We start from the raw sequence: 21,267 nt of genomic DNA on the forward strand, positions 1-21,267 counted from the left end.
GAGTCAAACAAAATTCACTGGAACCATATTATATTTCTAGTCTAAACCCAAATCGCCTTCCAACTATATTATATTTCTTCTAGACGCCAAGCCCTAGTTGCAACGTTCTTGCACCTCTGCTATGAAACAAAAACATCCCTTGAAAGAGTGTTATATGTCTCTTTTAGCACCAAATTCCGAATCTTAAAGCCCTATAGCACTTTTGTTTCGAAAATAGAATTACATGGAAATTATTCTTTTTCTAAACTAAATCCAATATCGACTTCATAACCTATTAACAGATTATATTTCTCATCTAAAAGCAAACTCGTCTTGAAACCGTATTATATAAAGTTACAACTCCATGGATTTGTAGTATATATTTGAGTTCTAAATTCAAAATCCTCTAACAACTCGACTCTTTTTCATGTTAAAAAACCATTAAAGATTGCGTTATATTTCAGGACTTAAATCAATATTATCTTGAAATCATATTCTCTTTCTACGTGTGTTCTCCTGCCAAATTTCCCTACAAACTGTAATTATAAAATGGACCACCATTGATATCACATTATATTTTATCTTAAAACCATCTTCCCAACACCCGCAGGTACAAATACATTGAATACCAAACAAAGAGGTATAGAATGTCAATCTTGCAAACTAACACCATGGTAAACTTCATGATTACAGAGCAGTGTGTCAGTCAATGGACTTAAACACGTAATTAAATCGCCACAAATAAGAACATAAATATATATTTAAAATATAATCATCACTAATACTTCTTCTAATGTATTTATATATATTTCGTAACTCTTGTTACGTGATTTTAATTACATTTTGTAATTTGTATTCATGGTTGTCAAGTGTACATAATAATTTTAATTAGATCATGCATACACAAACGTTACCAGAGCCTGTTACGAGAGTACAAATGACACAGAATCAACGAATATATTATTAGATATGTGTTTTGAAGTACTATTAATAATCTTAATAACATGAATACTGGCATCTATGTATTAATTTCTCATTGGCTGATTGGTTTTTCAACTGTTCTAGAAGCTTCATTCACCTCCAGTTCCTTGAGATTGGTAACATGAATATGGGAATTATCGAGACAAAATTAGTAATATGATCTGTCCTGTGGAGTCTGTTGTTAAATATGGTCGCCATAGAATGTGTATCTAATGAGGAATAAATGACAATGATCACTGATATTTGAACCCCAACATAACCTGTAATATAAACTTCTCAAAATGCATCAACTATTGACACATTGTCAGATACCCAATCGGCTAAGTAAAAAGTGAAAGAGATGCAAAGTAAGACTGGTTGACGGGAAGGCATTCTTACATTCAACAAGATCTTCAACCATCTCAGAGACAGACGTTTCGCAATAATAAATCTTTGGAACATTGCAAATGTTAGAGTAAAAATATACTGTTTTCAAAAACCCAATTTAAGCAAAACGCATCGGAACGATTTGTGTCCAAAAAGAGAAACAAGTGGGTGTTGTGTTTCATTTCTTCCAATCAATGTTCTTCCTTATCCAAGTAGAATGTTTAAATTTATCGAACACTTAATGACAGGTCAATAGAGTCATCAAATACGTCATTAAAACAGTATTGTTAACTGACAATTATTATCATTTCATTAAAAGTAATAAGAATCTGAATTCAACTTTATCGTTAAATGAAAAGGGACAATCTAAAGAGATAACTAAGATGATTCGAATGCTCTGCCCCTACAAGCAAAAGGGAGGCAAGAAAAACATATTATCATTCCACATAGACTTTTTTTAAAAACGAACAATGAGAGGAAGGAATACCTGTAGTTGATGGGGCACGAGTTGGTGTTGGTGCTGCAGTAGTGGTAGTTGGTGCAACTGTTGCCGTTGCAGCTGTAGTAATCGTTGGTATTGTGGTAAATGATGGTGCTCCTGTAGTTGTAGGCACTCCTGTAGTTGTAGTTGGAGCAAGTGTTGTTCCTGCAGTAGTAGTTGGTGCTGCTGTAGTCGATGATATTGTGGTAGTGCTTGGTGCTGTGGTAGTCGTTGGTGCTACTGTGGTTGTCAGTGCTTGTGCAGTGCTGGTTGGTCCTTCAATAATTGTATATATTTAACTCTTCGTTTTCATCAAGTCAGAAACATGTACAACTTAAGAGAAATAAACCTTTAGATTACAAAGAAGACAAGTAAGAGCACACTGACGCTATATGTACCTTTTATCAGTTGTAATACACATATAGTAAACATACATGTCGATTTCGTACTCATTATTCTCTGCCCCACCAACATCACAAACTTTGCCCAGGAAACAAACGTGCGAATGTAACAACAATTGATGGATGAAAGGAGAATAACATGGAAAATATTTAAACTGCAAAGCTGAATAGCCTCAACCACATATACAAGACTAGTTTAATACGTAACCATACTAAGTGTCGTAGATATATGATACACACTTTTCAATCTTTAAAATAAAATTAACTCATGGAGATAAAGAATACAACCATGATTGGGAAACACTATACACAAATATGAAGAATTTGAACTGCGAATAAACAGAACACATCTGGAAGAGTGTGAAAGATTTCGATTTTAACGTAGCTTTAACAATCTTTGAGTCACCTCATTGCGATGTTTGCAGTGTAGCAGTTTATAATGATTATGGCGATTCATACTGCAGATATGTAACACGAAGTCCCACCCAGTCACATTATCCTGACGAAAAGCAGACCAGTCCTATCACTAACCTATTAATTCTAAGCCCCAATATACATCTATTGCAGCACCAACTACTATTTCACAAGTACTGACAACCACAGTAACACCAACCATTACTGCAGCATCATCACGTGCTCTAACTTCCACTGTTAAATAGCAACAACAACTGGGCCACGATCTACTACCACAGTAGCAACGACTACTACAGCTGCAACGAAAACAGCTGCACCAGCAACAGCTACATACGTACATAGAGTCACAGTAGTACCAAACACTACTGCAGGGACAACTCGCATTCCAACTACTACTACTACACAAATGCCGACAACTACTGGAGCACGATCTACTACGATAATACCGAAGACTACGACATTAGCAACGACTACACCTGTACCAATGATCACGACTGCAGCACTACCAACTTTTTCTCCTATAACTTCAGGTATTCCCTTCTCTAGTTGTTACAGTTTTTATGACTAATTAAGGAATGAAAGTTTATATATATATATATATATATATATATATATATATATATATATATATATATATATATATATATATATATATATATATATATATATATATATATATATATATATATATGTATGTATATATAATCAATCAAGCAGTTTCCCAACCAAAACATTCCATAGCTGCCCATTGAGCCAACAGTTTGAGAATAAACATGGCTTCATCTCAACGGAGAATTTGCTCCAATGTTTCCATGATTGTTGAGCCCAGACCAATGTTTTAAGAAGCCCAACCTCTTCTGGTCTCACAAATGTCAGAAGGCGTTCTATACATCAAAGGCCGTACTAAAATATGATCCAGTTTTTTTCGGTTCCTGAGTTCAGTCAATCATTAAAGGTGTTTGTGTTATTTGTGCACCAAAGAAATCATTCCATTATCGAAAAGAAGAGTTGACTTTAATTTTGGTTTTACAATATTTTGAAGTGTATATTAAGTCTGCTCCATCTCCGATTACTGTATTATGTGATCAGAAAACCTTACTTTCATTAACAAATTGACAATTAATATCAAGGAGTGTTGAGATGGTGTTTGATGTTACAAGACTACATCATCCACATTCGGCATATCAGGAGAAAAGAAATGTAATCGCAGTGCACTTTCACATGTATAGATGTTTTATATTGTTTTATTTTCTATACATTTTTCTAAAAATTTTGGTATATCCATTTTGCATGGTTCCCACACTTTCCTAAAGATAAATTTCCAGTTGTTTCCAGGGGTTTTACAGGATGAAATTAATTTTTCATGGTTCCCATAAGAAGACTCTCTGAAACATCTAAATCAGAATAGGTGATCATGTACAAAATCACAAAATGTATCACACGAAACAAAATGATTATAATCCTATATATTGGCATGTAAATACATTTCAATGTACAAAGAAAAATTATAATTTTATTGTGCTGACCTGCATCATGTTGCTAAGTGGGAACAACATAAAAAACATAATTTAATTTTGTTTCTTTTCAAACCTTTAATTCTAAAGAATTCTTAAGCAATATATATGAATCTTACAGAAAGTAAACATTTCCTATTATAGTAATAAAACCCAATAAACGCAAATATTTAGAATCTTGTCTTGTACCAAAACAAGTTAACCCTGAATTTATCTGTGCCAATAAAATCCCAAACAAGATTTTACAAACCACAAAATATCCTTAAATTATCTGGCTAAAATTCCAGCATTTAAAAAAAAAAAAAAACATTTGCAAAGGGGTTAATTTAAATTTTAGCTAAAAACCTTCAAAACTTCATACTTTTGTATAAATAAGGACTAAATTGTCTGTAAAATCAATTTGTCTTCTTGTAATTCGTTAAACCAGTCCCCAAACCTGTAATGATACAAGAGCTCGTACCGGTTTTTAATATATAATACAATGGACCACAAGTTCTCATTTCAGCTAGGAGATTCAAACAATTTGGACTACAAATTTGGGTTTCCTCCGAATATTCCCATCGGGCCTAGAAAATTTAAACTTATATCAACTTGTACCAGCATGAAATTGATAGGAAAATTATTTATCTTCTCAGAAAAAGCAAGTATTATAATCGTTATGTCTTTAATCCGCTGACAGACTAGACGAAACTACGGCATAGATGCAACCTGGCCCAGTACTCACCATTAGCATTACTAGTCACATAACTTCACAAAACTGAAACAACCACATCGGAAGTACAATAGTCAAGTGATAACAACAACAAACTCCTTTTTAATGTTATTGTACGGGCATGCAATTATATTAAACGAAATTCAGATACCTTTTGTTGAAAACCAGCAATATGGCTAGTCTGATTTATCAAGCAGAGAGCACATGTCAATGCGGTAGTCACGTGATACAACAAAATTCCAGAAGTTGTTCTCGGAATATATAAATATGGAACATTTGGTGTTCTTTGGTTTTTGTATTTTTATTACAACCAGTATATGACTTTCATTTAATATATTTTTCTCTGTAACATTTGAAACTGTGGGTTAGATTTGTGTGCTCAAGCGACTAGCGATGCAAATCGCGAGTACCAGGTCACATTTCATCAATGCTGTAGTTTTATCATGTCTTTCATCAGAATAAAAAACATAACTATTGTAATACTCACAATTTCTGAGAGAAAAAATTCATATTCATATCGATTTGATGCGTGTTTCACTGATCTAACAACGTGTAAAGTTTGCTAGGTCATTCCGTAAGCAGCTATGCTTTGCCAAAACATGTTGGCCTCTTGTGATGCTAGACTGGTTTTCATACCTTCCCGGTAAGGAAAGGTAAGAATATCCAGCTGACTTTCAAAATAAAAGTCTACTAGACGAATCTAATCCACTGAGCGTTTAGATCAACTCAGTGTATATGTTTATTGCAAGCACCGAAATGATCCATACTGCACCCTACGAATATTTCGGTTAGAACTTGTTAAATTTAACTCGCGATCAGTTTAGTTACGACGCAATTACGTGATTATTTCGGGCGTCATGGGGGGCGGAAAAATTCCCGGTTTTTTCCAGTCTTTCACCAATATTTGCAAAACCCAGGGACTTTTTACGGTCAGGACAAAAGTATCATTGACCCCGATTTTTTCCCGATTTCCCGGTAGCATGAGAACCTTGATTTTACACCTTTTGTAACTGTATTAGCATCATTTGTGTATTTGATTAATATCGAAAAATAACCATTTATTATATAATCTTTCTTCTCGTTATGAGAGAAAGTGTTATGTATATCTATATTTGTGTAATTCCTAGTACATGATTATATGTATTTTTTGCAATTTGTAATAATGGTTGTAAAATGTATTGAATTTATTTAGTCAAATTTTAAGAACACATAAGAGATAGACTAGTTTTGTTGTATCGGAAATATTTTAAAAGGTTTTTGAGAAGGAAATAAATTGGAATGTTTCTATAATTTATTAACTGATGCACAAAATCTAATGTTTTCATACAAAAACAAATGATATCAATACATTTCGTAATGATTTGTGTCAAATAAGATAAACAAATGGTTTTTGTTTCATTCTTCTCATTCCCAAAGAATTCTAATTAGTAACTGGATGAAATTTGTGAATATTTTGAACACAAAATTACATGTCCATTACAATCATGAAATAAACCCTATAAATCATTAACAACACTGTTATTAATCACAATTATAATCATCTGACTTTCAACAAATAAGCATAAGTCAAAGTTATCCTCAAATGAAAAGGAAAAGGAATATTCAAAGACATAACAGTTGGTATCTTTTGTTGAAATACAAAGTTGAGTTTTTATGGATGAAGAATCCAGATTAAAAGTAGAGGGACCAAGTTCATGCAAAAATAAATAAAACTTTTACAGTGTTGTAAAGGTCGAATAATATTGTGGTAATTGTTGATGCTGCAGTTGTCGCACATTGTTAACTTTCCGTTTTAATCAGAAGCAAAGTATAAGATTACAAAAAAGACATAAAATAACATACTGTATCTCTCTTAATGTGATTTGCAGAACACATATTAAACAAACATGATGATCGAGTCAACATTATGGCATGCCCAGCCAACATCCGCCTTAGTAGACAGCAGGATCTGTTGAAGAATTCACATATAGTACTACATATTTTCCAGGTAAACAGCTATATGTATTTAAGGAATAGAAAGATTTGTTTACGACTTCATATGTAGCCGTATACAACTTTCATTTAAACAAGAAATGTATAGGTTGCACGAGTTTTGCCCTGGACAAATGTGTGAATGATGAATGTAGTAAAAGAGAATACAATGAAGAATATTCAAACTGTACAAGACAACAGCCATACATCACACACATACAAGACCAGTCTAATATGAATACATCCAATGTTTCAGAGAGATATCATAAACACGTTTGAAGTTTTAACTTAGAACTAAAAAACATGAAGATAACAGATACAGCCAGAAATGGGTAAAAATAAATAAGTTGAAACATTCAAAATTTGAATAAAAAGAGCACATCAGGAAGAAGAGTCTGATATGTGTATAACATTTCACAGAATGGATTTTGACATGAAATGAAATAATCATGATCCAAATAAATATTCTTTATCTCTTGTTAAAGTTCAAGTTGGCGTGGAAAGCGGCCTTTCCTTAATGATTGTCTAACTTTCCATTCTAGTTGAAAGCATTTTCTAACGATCTTACAAATCACATCTGTAAACATGCCAAATGCAGTATATATATATATATATATATATATATATATATATATATATATATATATATATGCAAGAAACTGACAACGAAAAAGGCGAAACTAGTATCAAACTGGTCTAAGCGGTTTCGACTCTTTAATTGAGTATTGTTTAAAAGGCGAATACAAAGACAAAACAAACAAATGAAACAGAAAGCCGGTTATGTTTGCAAAACATAAAAAGACTCATTAAAGAGTAGAACGTGCTCAGGCTAGTTAGATACTAGTTTCGAACTGTTTGTTGTCAGTTTATTGCATTTCTCTTAATCAATCCCTGACACACGTGACCATTTGCTGGATCCAGTGCACTTTACATGATTGCTATTCACCATATGATTTTGTATTCTTTACTAAACAAACTATTTCTTCGGTTCAAATTAAGCCAGAAAGTTGGAATTAAATATGCAAATATAAATTAATAGGGCATTATGTAAGACTAATATGTGGTTACGTAAGATTTCTGACAATTATAGGAAGGTTTCAAACTGATCGCGTATGTTACAAAAGCCACATACAACTAATTCAATTATGGTAGCTATTATCATTCAATACCAAAATCAAATTTACTTCAAAACATTATTTCGTTTTCATTGCAAACTAAATTTGTCTTTATTCACCATAAGCGGTGTCGAAATGCATTCTCTGCCAAAGAGACAACAATCATGTTTTGTCACAACACTGTCGCCCATTAATTATCGTTCAAGCATGTAGATTACTGTCATGCCCGACCGAGCATGAATACTTATTATTCAAGGAATCTTAGACATGCCAGAGACAACTCAAGTTTCTTTAACTGCTTCAAAAGTAATGTGAGTATAACATGCTATACTCTTACTATTAATAATACCCTAAAAGAGACTTTCCATCTGTCCTGTGGCAGAAAGGAATTCGATTATAAGGGACGTGTGGATAAAACGAAGCCCATTCTAATGCACAATCCCGTATTCATTATGACTGCCACAAGGAAGAAAAGAGCATCAGCATACTTCGGGTGGATGTCAACAACAAATTCACATACACATTAATTTTTTCAGTGACACATTTTAAATGACTCTGCTCGAGACAATGAAGTGTATATAAATAAAGATGGTAAATAACATAAAAATAGAAAGGCCAAGATGACAGTTGCATAATTGATTCATGTAAAACTTTTTCTTTGAGATGAAAATCTGCATATAATAGAAAGATATGGTTTATCGCATGTAGTTTTAAATCAAAGAAAAAATAGTAAACATACAAAAATCTGCAACAGTCTTTGACAGTAGAAAAGAATCCATGCTACATGTATCGGATAGATTTTTTGTGGTTCACAATTATCATAAGATCTTGTCAGTTGCCATGAAAAACTGTTGAAACAACAGAGAACAAAACAAAACCAAAGAGCTTACTAATCAATGACAATGATCTCTGAAATTAGAAACCGAACATAAGATGTACTCTAAACTTATGTATCAACAATTAAAACATCGTCAGCCTCCCCAGTGGCTTGTAAATAAGTCAGAGAGATGCAACGTAAAGCTGGATGACGTGTTAGTAAGGCATGTTTAGGTTCCACAAGTCATTTAATCAATCTCAATGAGAGACTGCTTTTGTTGTACAGGAAATGCTTTATCAAGTTTTGTTTGCCATATATAAATAATTTGAATATGGCTCGAACTGATTAATTTATGTGGCAAATCTAATAATTTCAAAAAGAATTTTAAACAATACACTTTTGAATTCTTTATTTACAATAAGAGAAACAAGTTGGTATTATGTTTCATGCTTCCCATTCATAAGGAATTTTCATCTGTAACTGGAAAGAATTTTTTAATTTTTCGAAAACAATATTAGAAGAGAATGAAGTCATGACATAAACCTTTATATCATATATAAGACTGTTGCTCACTTAAAATCGTACTCATATCAATTTGTTGTTAAACGGAAAGAAAAATATAATGTGCCATAACATATGTCATTGCTGCAATAAATAAAATTAATTCACGTAGAAGTTAGTTTAGATCTCCAAATACAAGGCTAAGTCCATGCAAATAATTTTTTTAAATGATAGAGTTGCAAGGTCGCCAGATGTGTTGCAATATAGACAGTACGTAAGCCAGCGGCCTGTTGATAATGAGAATGTTACACACACACACACACACACACACACACACACACATATATATATATATATATATATATATATATATATATATATATATATATATATATATATATATATATATAGGCCACTCATTTGTTGTCTACACTCGCCATAATGGAAAAAGGAGAACTTTAAACCTGACCGAAGAAATAAGAGAAGGGATATAAATCCATACAGAGGCAGGAATATCAAACCATACAATTATTATACTTAACGTCTTTTACAACTGTAAAGGCTAGATAAAGGAATACCTTCAATTGTTGGGGCAAGAGTTGTTGTTGGTGCAGCTGTTGCCATTGCAGATGTAGCAGTCGTTGGTACTGTGGTAGTTGATGGTGCTCTGGTTGTAGTTGAAACTTGTGTAGCGGTAGTTGGAGCAAGAGTTGTTCCTGCAGTAGTGGTTGGTGCTTCTGTTGTTGTCTGTACATATGTACCTGTTGTCGGTCCAGCTGTTGTCGTCGCTACTTCGGCAGTCGTTGGTATAGTTGTAGTTATTGGTGCTGTAACAGTGGTTGGTGCCAGGGTTGTCAGTAATTGTGGAGTGCTGGTTGGTGCTGCAGTAGTTGTATATTTTTATCTCTTTGTTTTTATCAAATCGGAGGCATGTAAAACAACTTACGACAAGCAAACCCTTAATATTACAAAGAAGTGGTACAAAAACACTGCCCTTAACTGTACCACTTATATGTTGTACAACACATATAGTAAACAAACATGACAATGAAGCAATTAGTTCCCTGCCCCACCAACATGTGTCTTTGTAGGCAGAAGGATCTGTCGAAGATCTCAAATGCAGCAATTCATACTTTTCGGGTAATCAGGAAATTGATAGGCACAAGAAGTTTTGCTCTGGAAACAAATGTGTGAATGATGGATGGATGAAAGTAGCGTAGCATGGAAAATATTTAAACTGTAAAACAGAATAGTTGCAACCACATCCACAAGACTATTTTGATATGCATGCATAATAATTGTCGTAGAAATATGATACATGATTCAAATCTAAACCTCGTGATAACACTAGGAGTAAAGAATACAGTCATGAATGGATAAAAATGTAGAAAAACTTTGTACAATATGAACAGCAGATAAAACGAGTATGTCTGGAAGATAAGTCCATTCAGTGTAAATAGTTCGCTAGAGATGAGCCTGAACGGTTTCGGATATAGAATATGAAACAAATATGATAACATTCTGAAACATTGAGCCAGGGTTTCATCTGATAGTTTATCCCGCAGAATACAAACACTGCTAGTGCAATTCAAGTAACTATTAACATTTAATGACAAAATTATATTTATTTCAAAACATTATTTCATTCTCATTTCAAAGTGAATGTTACGTTAACCAAAGTAGTGAAATACAAATAAATGAAGTTGGCATTGAACATAAGGCTAGAAACGGTACGAATAATACAGGAATTTTTGATTACGTTAAAGATCTGTGTTATAGTAGATAGTAAAATTCGGTCTTTAATTGCTGTAAGAGGAGTGTGAGCACAACAGGCTGTTAAAAGTACTGATACTGTTCATTATTCTCAAAAAATTACGTTCTCTCTGTCCGGTCGAGAAGAATAAGGTTATTACTGAAAATTGGTTTAAAATTTGCACATTTTAATATGCAATTCCTTATTCTTTCGCATTGCTACTAGGAAAGAAATAGCATCAGAGAACTTCCTGTGGCAGTCAACAACAAAGGCACATACATGTTATAGGTGTCAGTGACACCTTTTGAAATGAATCTGCTCGGGACGGTGAAGTAAGAGATAAATGAAGCTGATGTTGAAAACAAGTATAGAAAAAATTGAGGATGACGACGGCATATTTGATTCATTTAAACATCCTTATTATAACAGAAAATCAACATATAATATAACTGTATGGTTGACATGTAGTCTGAAATTAATGAACAAAATAGTAAATATACATCGTTTTACAACATTCTTTAAAACTAGAAACGATTCCAAACTACATGGATATGATTAATTTTTGAGGTTCAAATTTATCATCAGACCTTGTGAGAAGCCATGAGAAAATATTGCTTCAACATAGAACAAAACAAGCTCAAGCCCAAAGATCTTAAAAGTAAATGGCAATGATAACTGACATTTGAAACCCAACAAAAGGTGTAATCTAAACTTTCACAAAGTATCATCTATTGAAACATTATCATCTGTCTAACTGGCTAGATAATAAGTCAAAGATATGCAAGTTAAACTGGCTGACATGTTGGAAAGGAGATATACTAGATTTGTTGCATAGGAAGCCCTTTATCATTTTTGTAATATATAAATTATTGGAATATTACCATTATTGAATAAATGATGATACAAATCTAATGTTATCAAAAGAAATGTAAGCAACACACTTCTGAATGACTGTATCAAATAAGAGAAACAACTGGTGTTGTCTTTCTTTCTTCCCATTCCCATGAAATTCTGGTCAGTAATTGGAAGAAATTATTTAATTGTTTCACCAAGAAATTAAACGTCAGTACAGACATTACATAAATCGTTAGATCATATATAAGAATGTTTTGAATCGAAACTTAGTATCATATGATTTTAAACAATACGCATTTTAAGTGAACTTTACACTCAAATGAAAAGGAGAAAGAATGTTCAGAGCCATACGAGCTGGTGTCTTTGCTGAAATGAAAATTGCAATGTATGGTTGTAGAGCTAAATTTAAAATTAAAAGTACATTGTTAAGTGCACGCAGCAATGTAACAAAATATCTTACTGTGTTGTAAAGGTAGACAAATCAGCTGGAAAAGTATATACTATTTTAGACAGCAACCTGTTGATAACGAGAAGGTTTAATATATAATATCAAGGCTTTTCATTTGTTGGAAACACTTACCATGCTGGAAAAAGGTGAACGTTAACCTAACTTTGGAAATATGAGGTTTTAATATATCCATAAAATTACAATGGAAAGGATGAAAAACTACAAAAATTATTTAATGAGTTATAACAACGGTAACAGTTGGAGAAAGGAATACCTGTAGTTATTGGGACATGAGTTGTTGGTGCTGAAGTTGTGGTAGTTTGTACAGCTGGTGTCATTGTTGCTGTGCTAGTCGTTGGTATTGTGGTAGACGATGGTACTTCAGTAGTTGTCGGCACTTTTGAAGCGGTAGTGGGAGCAAGTGTTGTTTGTGCAGCAGTGGTTGATGCTAATGTAGTTATATGTACGTATGTAGTTATTGTTGGTGCAGCTGTTGTCGTTGCTGCAGTGGATGTTGTTAGTACTGTAGTAGTTGGTGCTGCAGTAGTGGTTGGTGCTATTGTGGTTGTCAGAACTTGCGAAGTGGCAGTTGGTGCTGCAGCAGTGGTATATTTAATTTTAACTCATTTGTATCAAATAAGATGCACTTAAAACAATATTTAACACGCAAATCTTACAATTACATAAATGACATTAAAAAAACACGCCATCACTCTCTGTACTCTTTTTGTTTTTTGCTATACATATATTAAGCACACTTAATGATGGAGCCATCATTATTCCCTGCCTCACCAACATCTGCCTTAGAGGACAGAAGGATCTGTTGAAGACTTCGCATATAGGGCTTCATATTTTCCAGGTAAACCAGATTTGATAGGCATGAGTTTTGCTCTGGAAACAAATGTGTGAATGATGGATGGTTTAAAGGAAACAAATATGGATATTATATAAGCTAGCAAAAAACACTATACAAGACTAGTCTAATATGTGTACCTACTAAGTTTCATAGATATATCGTAGTCACATGTCAAGTTTTATCCTACAAAAACATGGAGACAATAGATAGATGCATAAATGGCCACAAATATACATATATATTGAAACAATGAAATGTGCATAAAAAGAGAACATCTGGATGAATATTCTAATATATGTATAAGGCTTGATATATATATATATAGAATGGTTATGAATATGTAAAATAAAGGTAATGATGGAGAGATGAAAAGAGACATTGAGAGAAACATTCCAATTGTTGAAACTGAAAAATTATGAGGTCACATCTTGGCTATTGCAAGTGCAAATGTTCAAATATATCTCTAAAAAGGTTTTGGTTTTTGCCAAATAAACCATTTGTTTATAGTAAAATATGTTTGTTTGAGAAAATGTTACCAGTCATAATACCGTCGAAAACAACCCACTACCTCGCCAGTCCAGCCCTGATTATAAAACTTTAGCCAAAAGGAGCTAAAACCTGTACGCCGTCCGAGATGGTGGTCGGCCAAAGTGATCTCCCCTTGGTATAATCCGTGAATCACTCATCTTCTACTTAAGCGTAATGTACTCTCTCTATCAATCGATCGATGACGTAACTGGGGGAGGGAGATTTGGCGGGTGTATATGTATTATGATTGGGAAGATATTCTCGAAGAAACATATTGTACAAGGAAATATTGGTTTCTTTGTTGTTTCTGACATGAATAAGATGAATTTATGAATACAAAAACTAGCTCAGAAATAAAATCCAGTTCAATACTAAACATATCAGGTAAAGCCAATGCAACAATATAAAAATGTTAATGTGTTTAAAACTTGATTGATGAGCTAGAACTATAAACAGTAATTTAGTCAGCAACCAGTTGATAATGAGAATTATATATATATATATATATATATATATATATATATATATATATATATATATATATATATATATATATATAGATATATATATATATATATATATGTGTGTGTGTGTGTGTGTGTGTGTGTGTGTGTGTGTAGACCCTAAAACAAGCAATTATCATCCCGGGTTCTCCCTCCATCATTAATACTGGCCGCCATGTACATCCTATCATGTGCTGAAAAATGGTGTTACACCCCACAAAAACAACAACATTGTAGCTGCAATTTAGTGAGATGTATGACATTTATTCAGGGATACCATTATCCAACTATTTGATGGAAAAGATCAGGCATCAGCTAATAAGGAAACATATTTTTATTTGTACAATAAATTATACTGTGCTTTACAACTCTTCATGACACCCTATTGCCAACTTATCATTTAAATTGCTGTTTACCATATGGGGTACAGTTTTAACTAAATCATTAGCTCATGTACTAAAATTAACCCACCACTGTCCAGCATTGTCATATGCACAGAAAAAGTTTACAACTAAGAATATGAAGCAAATATGTTCAATACAGCAGTACAATTTCATGAAGCAATATCAAAACATTGATAAAATTTCAAAAGCTTCTATTTCAACACAGTATAAAATACATCTCTTCAGTAATATTAACACCACTACTGTTCATGGTCACATATTTTCTTCCCCTCTGACTAACACATTCTCAGTGTTTGTTCTACTAAACATTTTCCCTTCAATAATGATAATTAAAAGAGGAGTTTCCACAACAGCAGATTTCAACAAGGGTCAGCCAGACCTGACTGTCATCTTAGGAAATCCAAATGATGATACAAAGAGAAAAGAAGGAAATGCATGAGTCAAGTTTCATTTCATTAGAATTATAAAGTGAAGTTGTATTCCGAAGACCACAAAGCAGACATTGTGCTCTTCACCACTAATTCACTTCTCACAAAACGTAATGTTAATGTAATAAAACTTACACAAAAATGTCATTAGGTTGGCGTACAAACCACAAATGGATCTATTCAATAGAGTTAGATATATTGTTTCACTACCTTTAAATATAACCATTGTTTATTATGTTTTAGTCTCACACTCTAAAACTGGTTACTCTTTGGTCAGAAGACTCAGAACCTAATAACATAGCCTGACACAGAGTCCAAGTACTATTTTGTCAGTAGGAAAGTAAATATAGAATATTATAGCGAATTTCTCCTTCATTACCAGCTGCCAGTTTTGATGAGTATCTCTGTATTAAGAATGGGTTGGTTCAGTTAGGAACAGGCTCATCTGGGTAACATGATAGGTCACATGGTACCAGTATATATAATGGCCAAAGGTGAGCTGATTTGGGACTCTGATCTGTCCTCAGACAAAGAAGATTAAAGAAGTGGTAAAAGGAGAGGATAATTGTGACAATTATTCTAATAAATAGGCTAGAGGTGAAGTGCCTGAAAAAGGCTTTCCATGACTCAAGCTATACAAAAGGCAATAAATATAATCATTGTATTTATCTTCTTCACAAGGGCTCAAGAAGATTTATCAGGTACAGATACCAATCTCTGAGTAAAAGCAACTTATGAACAGCAAGGGAGAATGTTCACAACCAGAGTTGTAAATATTCATTTATGCACACACCCTTACACATCACAATATCAAAATAAATGTTAATATTTTGTTGTCAGTGATCTTACATAGATTGAAACCTATGAAATGTATAATGGGAAAAATTTAATCCATTTAATACTCAATTGCTGCATCACAAAATATTTAGCATACTATCTTCTTTTTCTCCACTAGCAATTGGTTTTCTGACTGCAAAATAATAAGGGGTCTTATACCTACACGGGATATTGTTTTTTTTTACATTTGTATTAACTTACAACCTATACACCAAGAATGCATTACAATAATTTAAGCATTATCATTATTCTAAGCACATAAATTGAGAATAATCTACACTTGTGTAATGCCAACTGGCGATAAGAATGAATATTGAGTTCCAAAAAATGTTCAGCATGTTCCTAAATTATAGATGCAGATAACTGAATAAATTCAATAATTGTAATAGAATGTCTCTTATTTCCTTAATTTCCTGTGTCTGCCATAATTATCCACATGCATGAAATATGACCAATGTACATTTTGAAATATCAAATTACTCAAATCACTGATTTACCAATTTTGGGTACAGGCATAATATTCTGGATGCCTATAATATTGTTAGTGTCTTTGTTTTCCTTAAAAGTATATTAAAAAGTGATTACAGCAGCTACAGGGCTCAGTTTGCTTTGCATCTCTTGTCACATGAGATATTTATCAATATAGGGGTCAGTAACCAAGGGCCAAAATTAGATGTGACCACCTTGTAGGCTGGTTCTAAAAGCAAACTATAACTCTAACGCTGCAATATAAATAATACAGTCACACTCTAAAACATAAATCATACACTAGTGTCAAAAATGACAAAGTAAAGAGGAAATAAAAGGTTATTTTTGAATTGTAGACACTTTAATTTTAAACTAGGAAATATTGCTCACAACAAGTGTGCATAGTAAAGTGAGCAAAATATCGCAAATACACAATATAAAAGATTTGGGGGTGGGGAGATACAAAATCCATCAGACTCTGATAAAGTATGATCTCCAAAGGTTTACTAACAACAAAGGCATATATGTTGAGCTGCATGCTAGGGAATCCAAACAATGGAGATAAATCTTAAAAAAGCTTTAGTATCCATTTTGCAAGTACTTGATTCATCACTGAGCTAATAATATTACCAAATACTCAGGAAAAACAGAAGAAATAAATCTGTGACTAATGAAAACAAATTAATCCAACATAAAGCAAAGAAAATATTAGACAAAAGATCATTTAATCTAAGAAACAGAACTCTGTAGTTTAAACTCCTAAATATTTGTACCAACTACATTGCTACAGAGAGTTGTAAATTAGATAGAAATTCAGCCATTTGGAAAACAGACTGCAACATATCAAATGTTAGATAATATTTTCCTGTTCAAGAACGACTGTATTTTATTAACAACTCATATGATATCTTATTTCCCAAAATTTCCAACAAACAGTAAAGTCATTGGCAGAGTATTAAAGAACACTAATATTCTCAAACATTGGCAGATATATATATATATATATATATATATATATATATATATATATATATATATATATATATATATATATATATATATATATATATATATAAACACAGAGAGATCAAATTCATCTGAGAGATCCTCACAATCACATTTGTTATCACGTTTATATTCCTTCTTAATATATTCCCCATAACTTCTTAATATATTCCCCATAATTCATACACAATACTTCAGCCCATTACAAGAGGGCTTTGCTGTTGTAGCTGCAGTTTGGTATACTGAGATGAAAATAATAATAATAATAAAATTAATAATAATAATGGTAATAATTGCTAGTAGTTGTAGGAATAGTAGTGATAGTTATAGTAGTAGTAGTATTCTTGTTTACTTGATACTGGCCACACTTCATAACCAAGCCAGAAAGTCACCCATTTACTTGTGGTTTTTTTACAACACAACAGATTACTAAAGTTTAATAAAAAAATACAATCAAGCCTCTTGAGACAGAATTCTTACAAGGCAACATTATATTTGTTTTGTTTTGAATGGCTTCAGTTTAATGTGGTTTTCTACCCTCGCCTATAAATAATATGTAATGTCATGTCGTGTCACAGATATGTGACTGTTTATATATTTGTTGAAACATCAACAGTCAGTCAGTCAATTCTTAACTGATACCAGCGACCTCTGCTGGGCTCAAGAAAAGCACAGTATAGTTTATTGAATGAAAAATGGCAAAATTAAAAATTAGTCTGAGAAGAAAACTGAGTATCATGGATGATAATACTAAGCATAGCTAATCCAGAACCAAAAATGACACATTTCACTGCACATTAGGTATATCAATGCTCTCTTTGTATTCACCACTGTTCATAACTCCTTTGAATGGTTTTATAATAAATTTCCAAATATACGGCTACATACTAATATTTGGGTTAAAAAAGAAGAATAACAAAATTTTATTTAACCTCTCTTTATCATAAAAAGTGGAGTGGACTAATTTTAATTATTTTAAATATTCCGAGGAGACAGATTTCAAATCAGATAAAATTACTTCAAAGATGACATACATACATACATACATACATGTACACAATATGCATGCATGCATACAAACATTTGCATTCACACATTCAACTTACTTGCTGTTGTCATTTATATCACAGTAGTTGCTGCTGTAGTAGATGGTGCCTCCAAAATTGGAAATTGTATTGAACATGTTGATTTCAGTGAGATCTTTTAGCAATGACAAGTGCCCATGAGAAGACCTTTTCCAATCTGTCATACGTACACATCACTCATTTAAGATTACAACACAAAAGCTCTCCCATTAAATCCAAGGATTATGCATTATTATAACAAAGGTGCCTATATATTGCTGGTGCTCTTTATTAAATTATCATTTCGGATCTGGACTTATGATACACACTTTGACTGCTTGCCCTGTAGATAATGTTGTACCATTACATTTGGATCCTCTAGAACCTTGCTTGTTCAAAACATACTAATGTCAGATTTCCCTAGATTTCTAAAATTACTAACTTTGCAACATAATACCATGCCAATTGACAAAATCTTACTTGTTGTGCAATCTATCTCATCTTCACCAAAAGGACATTCCAGCTTCTTATCACAATAAGTGGCACATTTCAATCCATCATGGCAGGGGAACATGCCACTTTGACATGCCAACTGTCAAAAGAAAAATATTGCACAGGTGAAGGTATTGGTTTGGTAAGTTAGCAAGACCTGCTATATAAAGTGATGCATAATGAGTTAGTCTCTATGGCAACAAGTTCAGATCCATATCTTTAGAAGAATTAAATTACTTAAATGATAACCTAGAATTGTCTAAAAAGGCTCAGCTTAATATCTTAAATTCATTGAATTTTATTCATGCAAAAAAAAATTATTATTTAATAATCAATATTATATTCCTCCTAGTTTATGTTTGACTCTTCTCTTAATAAACATTGCAAACATATTTTCACATTAACAGGAAGAATGAACAAGCCCAGTGATGGACAATACCTTAGTTGTTATCACTGTTGGAATCCTTGTTGTTATAATTGATGTTTCAGTGACAGTAGGCAACACTGTTGTTGAACTTCTGACTGCAAGATATTTAAGAAAGTGAGCAAAAGGTTATAAATATTTGATGATAAACTCGAGTCAGCTTCAGCTGAAAAATAACTTTTACAAATATTTCAAGTGGTCAACATTAGCTACTATGAATTTGATTGAAAAAGTATTACTGCCCTTTCATTTTCTTTCTTGCCTGAAATAACAGTTATATTTCTGTGATAATTTCTTTCAAAAATATTATTTTCTCTCAAAAACTCCAAGTCCTTCATTTAGAAGGTTATATCAAGTCTATTGTTCATGGAATACATGTTGTCATGGAGATTGGTGTTACTAAATCTATGAATTTAAGGAATCAAAATCAATGAATAGGATGAGACTACACTATATATATCACCAGTATGAAGCTAGAGTCCCTTGAAGGGCACTGCTGTTTTACATGTATACATTTTAACTCTGAGTGTTGAATCATTGTGTGATATTCTTCAGGAAAAGAACATTTTAAAATTAGCTGCCATGGTAGACTTCAGAAAACTACATCTTTATATGACTTAGTTTTGGAGTAGTAACCAATAACAAGATTTTCAAGATAACAACCATGACAGACATACTGGACATCACATGTGCACCTATATATTTAGACAAGACATCATAAGGGGGCCCCAAGTGGCCAAGTGGTCTAAAGCGCTCTCCGTTACGGATCACTGCCATCTCACCTCTGTCTGCTTGGGTTCGAGCCTCAGATTCAGCTAATGTGGGTATGTGAGAAAGCTTGCCAGTAGCTTCTCATGGGTTGGTGGTTCTTTCCTGGGTTTTCCCAGGTTCTTCCTCCACCATTGATACTGGCCACCATGTATAGTCTATCGTGTGCTGAAAAATGGTGTGTCTCACCCACTTAAATTATTCCAACACCAGCCTGACCAGTCCTAACACTAACCTCTTAATGCTGAGTGCCAAGTGAGGCAGCTGTTATTACCATTTGTATAAGTCTTTGGTATGACTCGGCCAGGGATCAAACCCTCGACCTCCTGCATCTGAGACAAACGCTCTAACCACAAGTCCACCAGAGTGGTCATCTGTGAAATAATAATCAATTTGATGACCAAATGACTGCTTTAAATTTCACAGATAGGTCTATTTATGGCCCCATATTCTTATATCTGACTATATGACAAACTATATTCTTGAAACTTTGAGAAAGCAAACCTAAAGCTGAAACTAAAAGCCCCAATAAAGGAACAGATATATATATATATATATATATATATATATATATATATATATATATATATATATATATATAACCTGTTTGATCCATAATGACTTCAGATACAAATTATTTACCCATTTATACAATTGTTAGAAGATATGTGAATTTGTGATAATTCATTCTTGTCTTCAAACACAATACGTTTCAATAAATCTTTCTCATCCTTACTGTGTTCAAAACATGTCAAGATTTGAAGTCTGCTGATTTCTCCTGATGAATTCTGGATGCTTTCCAGGATCAGATAGATTTCCTGAGTGATGCTGCCTTCAGGATATTCCACAGTGATAAATGTCTCCCGACTGGTGTTGACTATATGAATTAGCTATTAAAAACAAGACATGTTAAATAGATATAGATCAAACTTAATAAGCTTCCAAAAGTTTATAGAGTGATAAATGGCCCATTCAACTTCATTTGCTCTGTATAACATTCTCAAATTGCACAAAACTGTAAAAGGTTGAGGTACTTAATACATTACATAACCCAAGTGCATTTAAAGACTGCATAGCTACTTCTACATACCTTTTAAAATTCTCCAGCAGCCATCATACACACTATTAAACACAAAAATAAATAACAACTACAGTGATTCAGTATTGGTCCATTTCAACTAA

The 21,267-nt window shown here is 32.9% G+C and overlaps 1 protein-coding gene across 1 annotated transcript in view; it reads right to left on the reverse strand.

The window, feature by feature from the left end:
* Window positions 1–21,267, reverse strand: part of LOC149776724 (uncharacterized) — a 47,390-nt gene that overhangs the window by 17,007 nt on the left and 9,116 nt on the right. The window contains exons 6-9 of the mRNA XM_089941346.1: window positions 18,882–18,993; window positions 12,583–12,903; window positions 9,831–10,133; window positions 1,814–2,083 (exon numbers count right to left, since the gene is read on the reverse strand). Coding sequence (XP_089797472.1) covers window positions 1,814–2,083; window positions 9,831–10,133; window positions 12,583–12,903; window positions 18,882–18,993 — 1,006 coding nt within the window. The remainder of the gene's footprint in view (window positions 1–1,813; window positions 2,084–9,830; window positions 10,134–12,582; window positions 12,904–18,881; window positions 18,994–21,267) is intronic.

Source organism: Sinohyriopsis cumingii, chromosome 18 (assembly GCF_028554795.1).
Source record: "Sinohyriopsis cumingii isolate HCF-2022 chromosome 18, ASM2855479v2, whole genome shotgun sequence".
NCBI lineage: Eukaryota > Metazoa > Mollusca > Bivalvia > Unionida > Unionidae > Sinohyriopsis > Sinohyriopsis cumingii.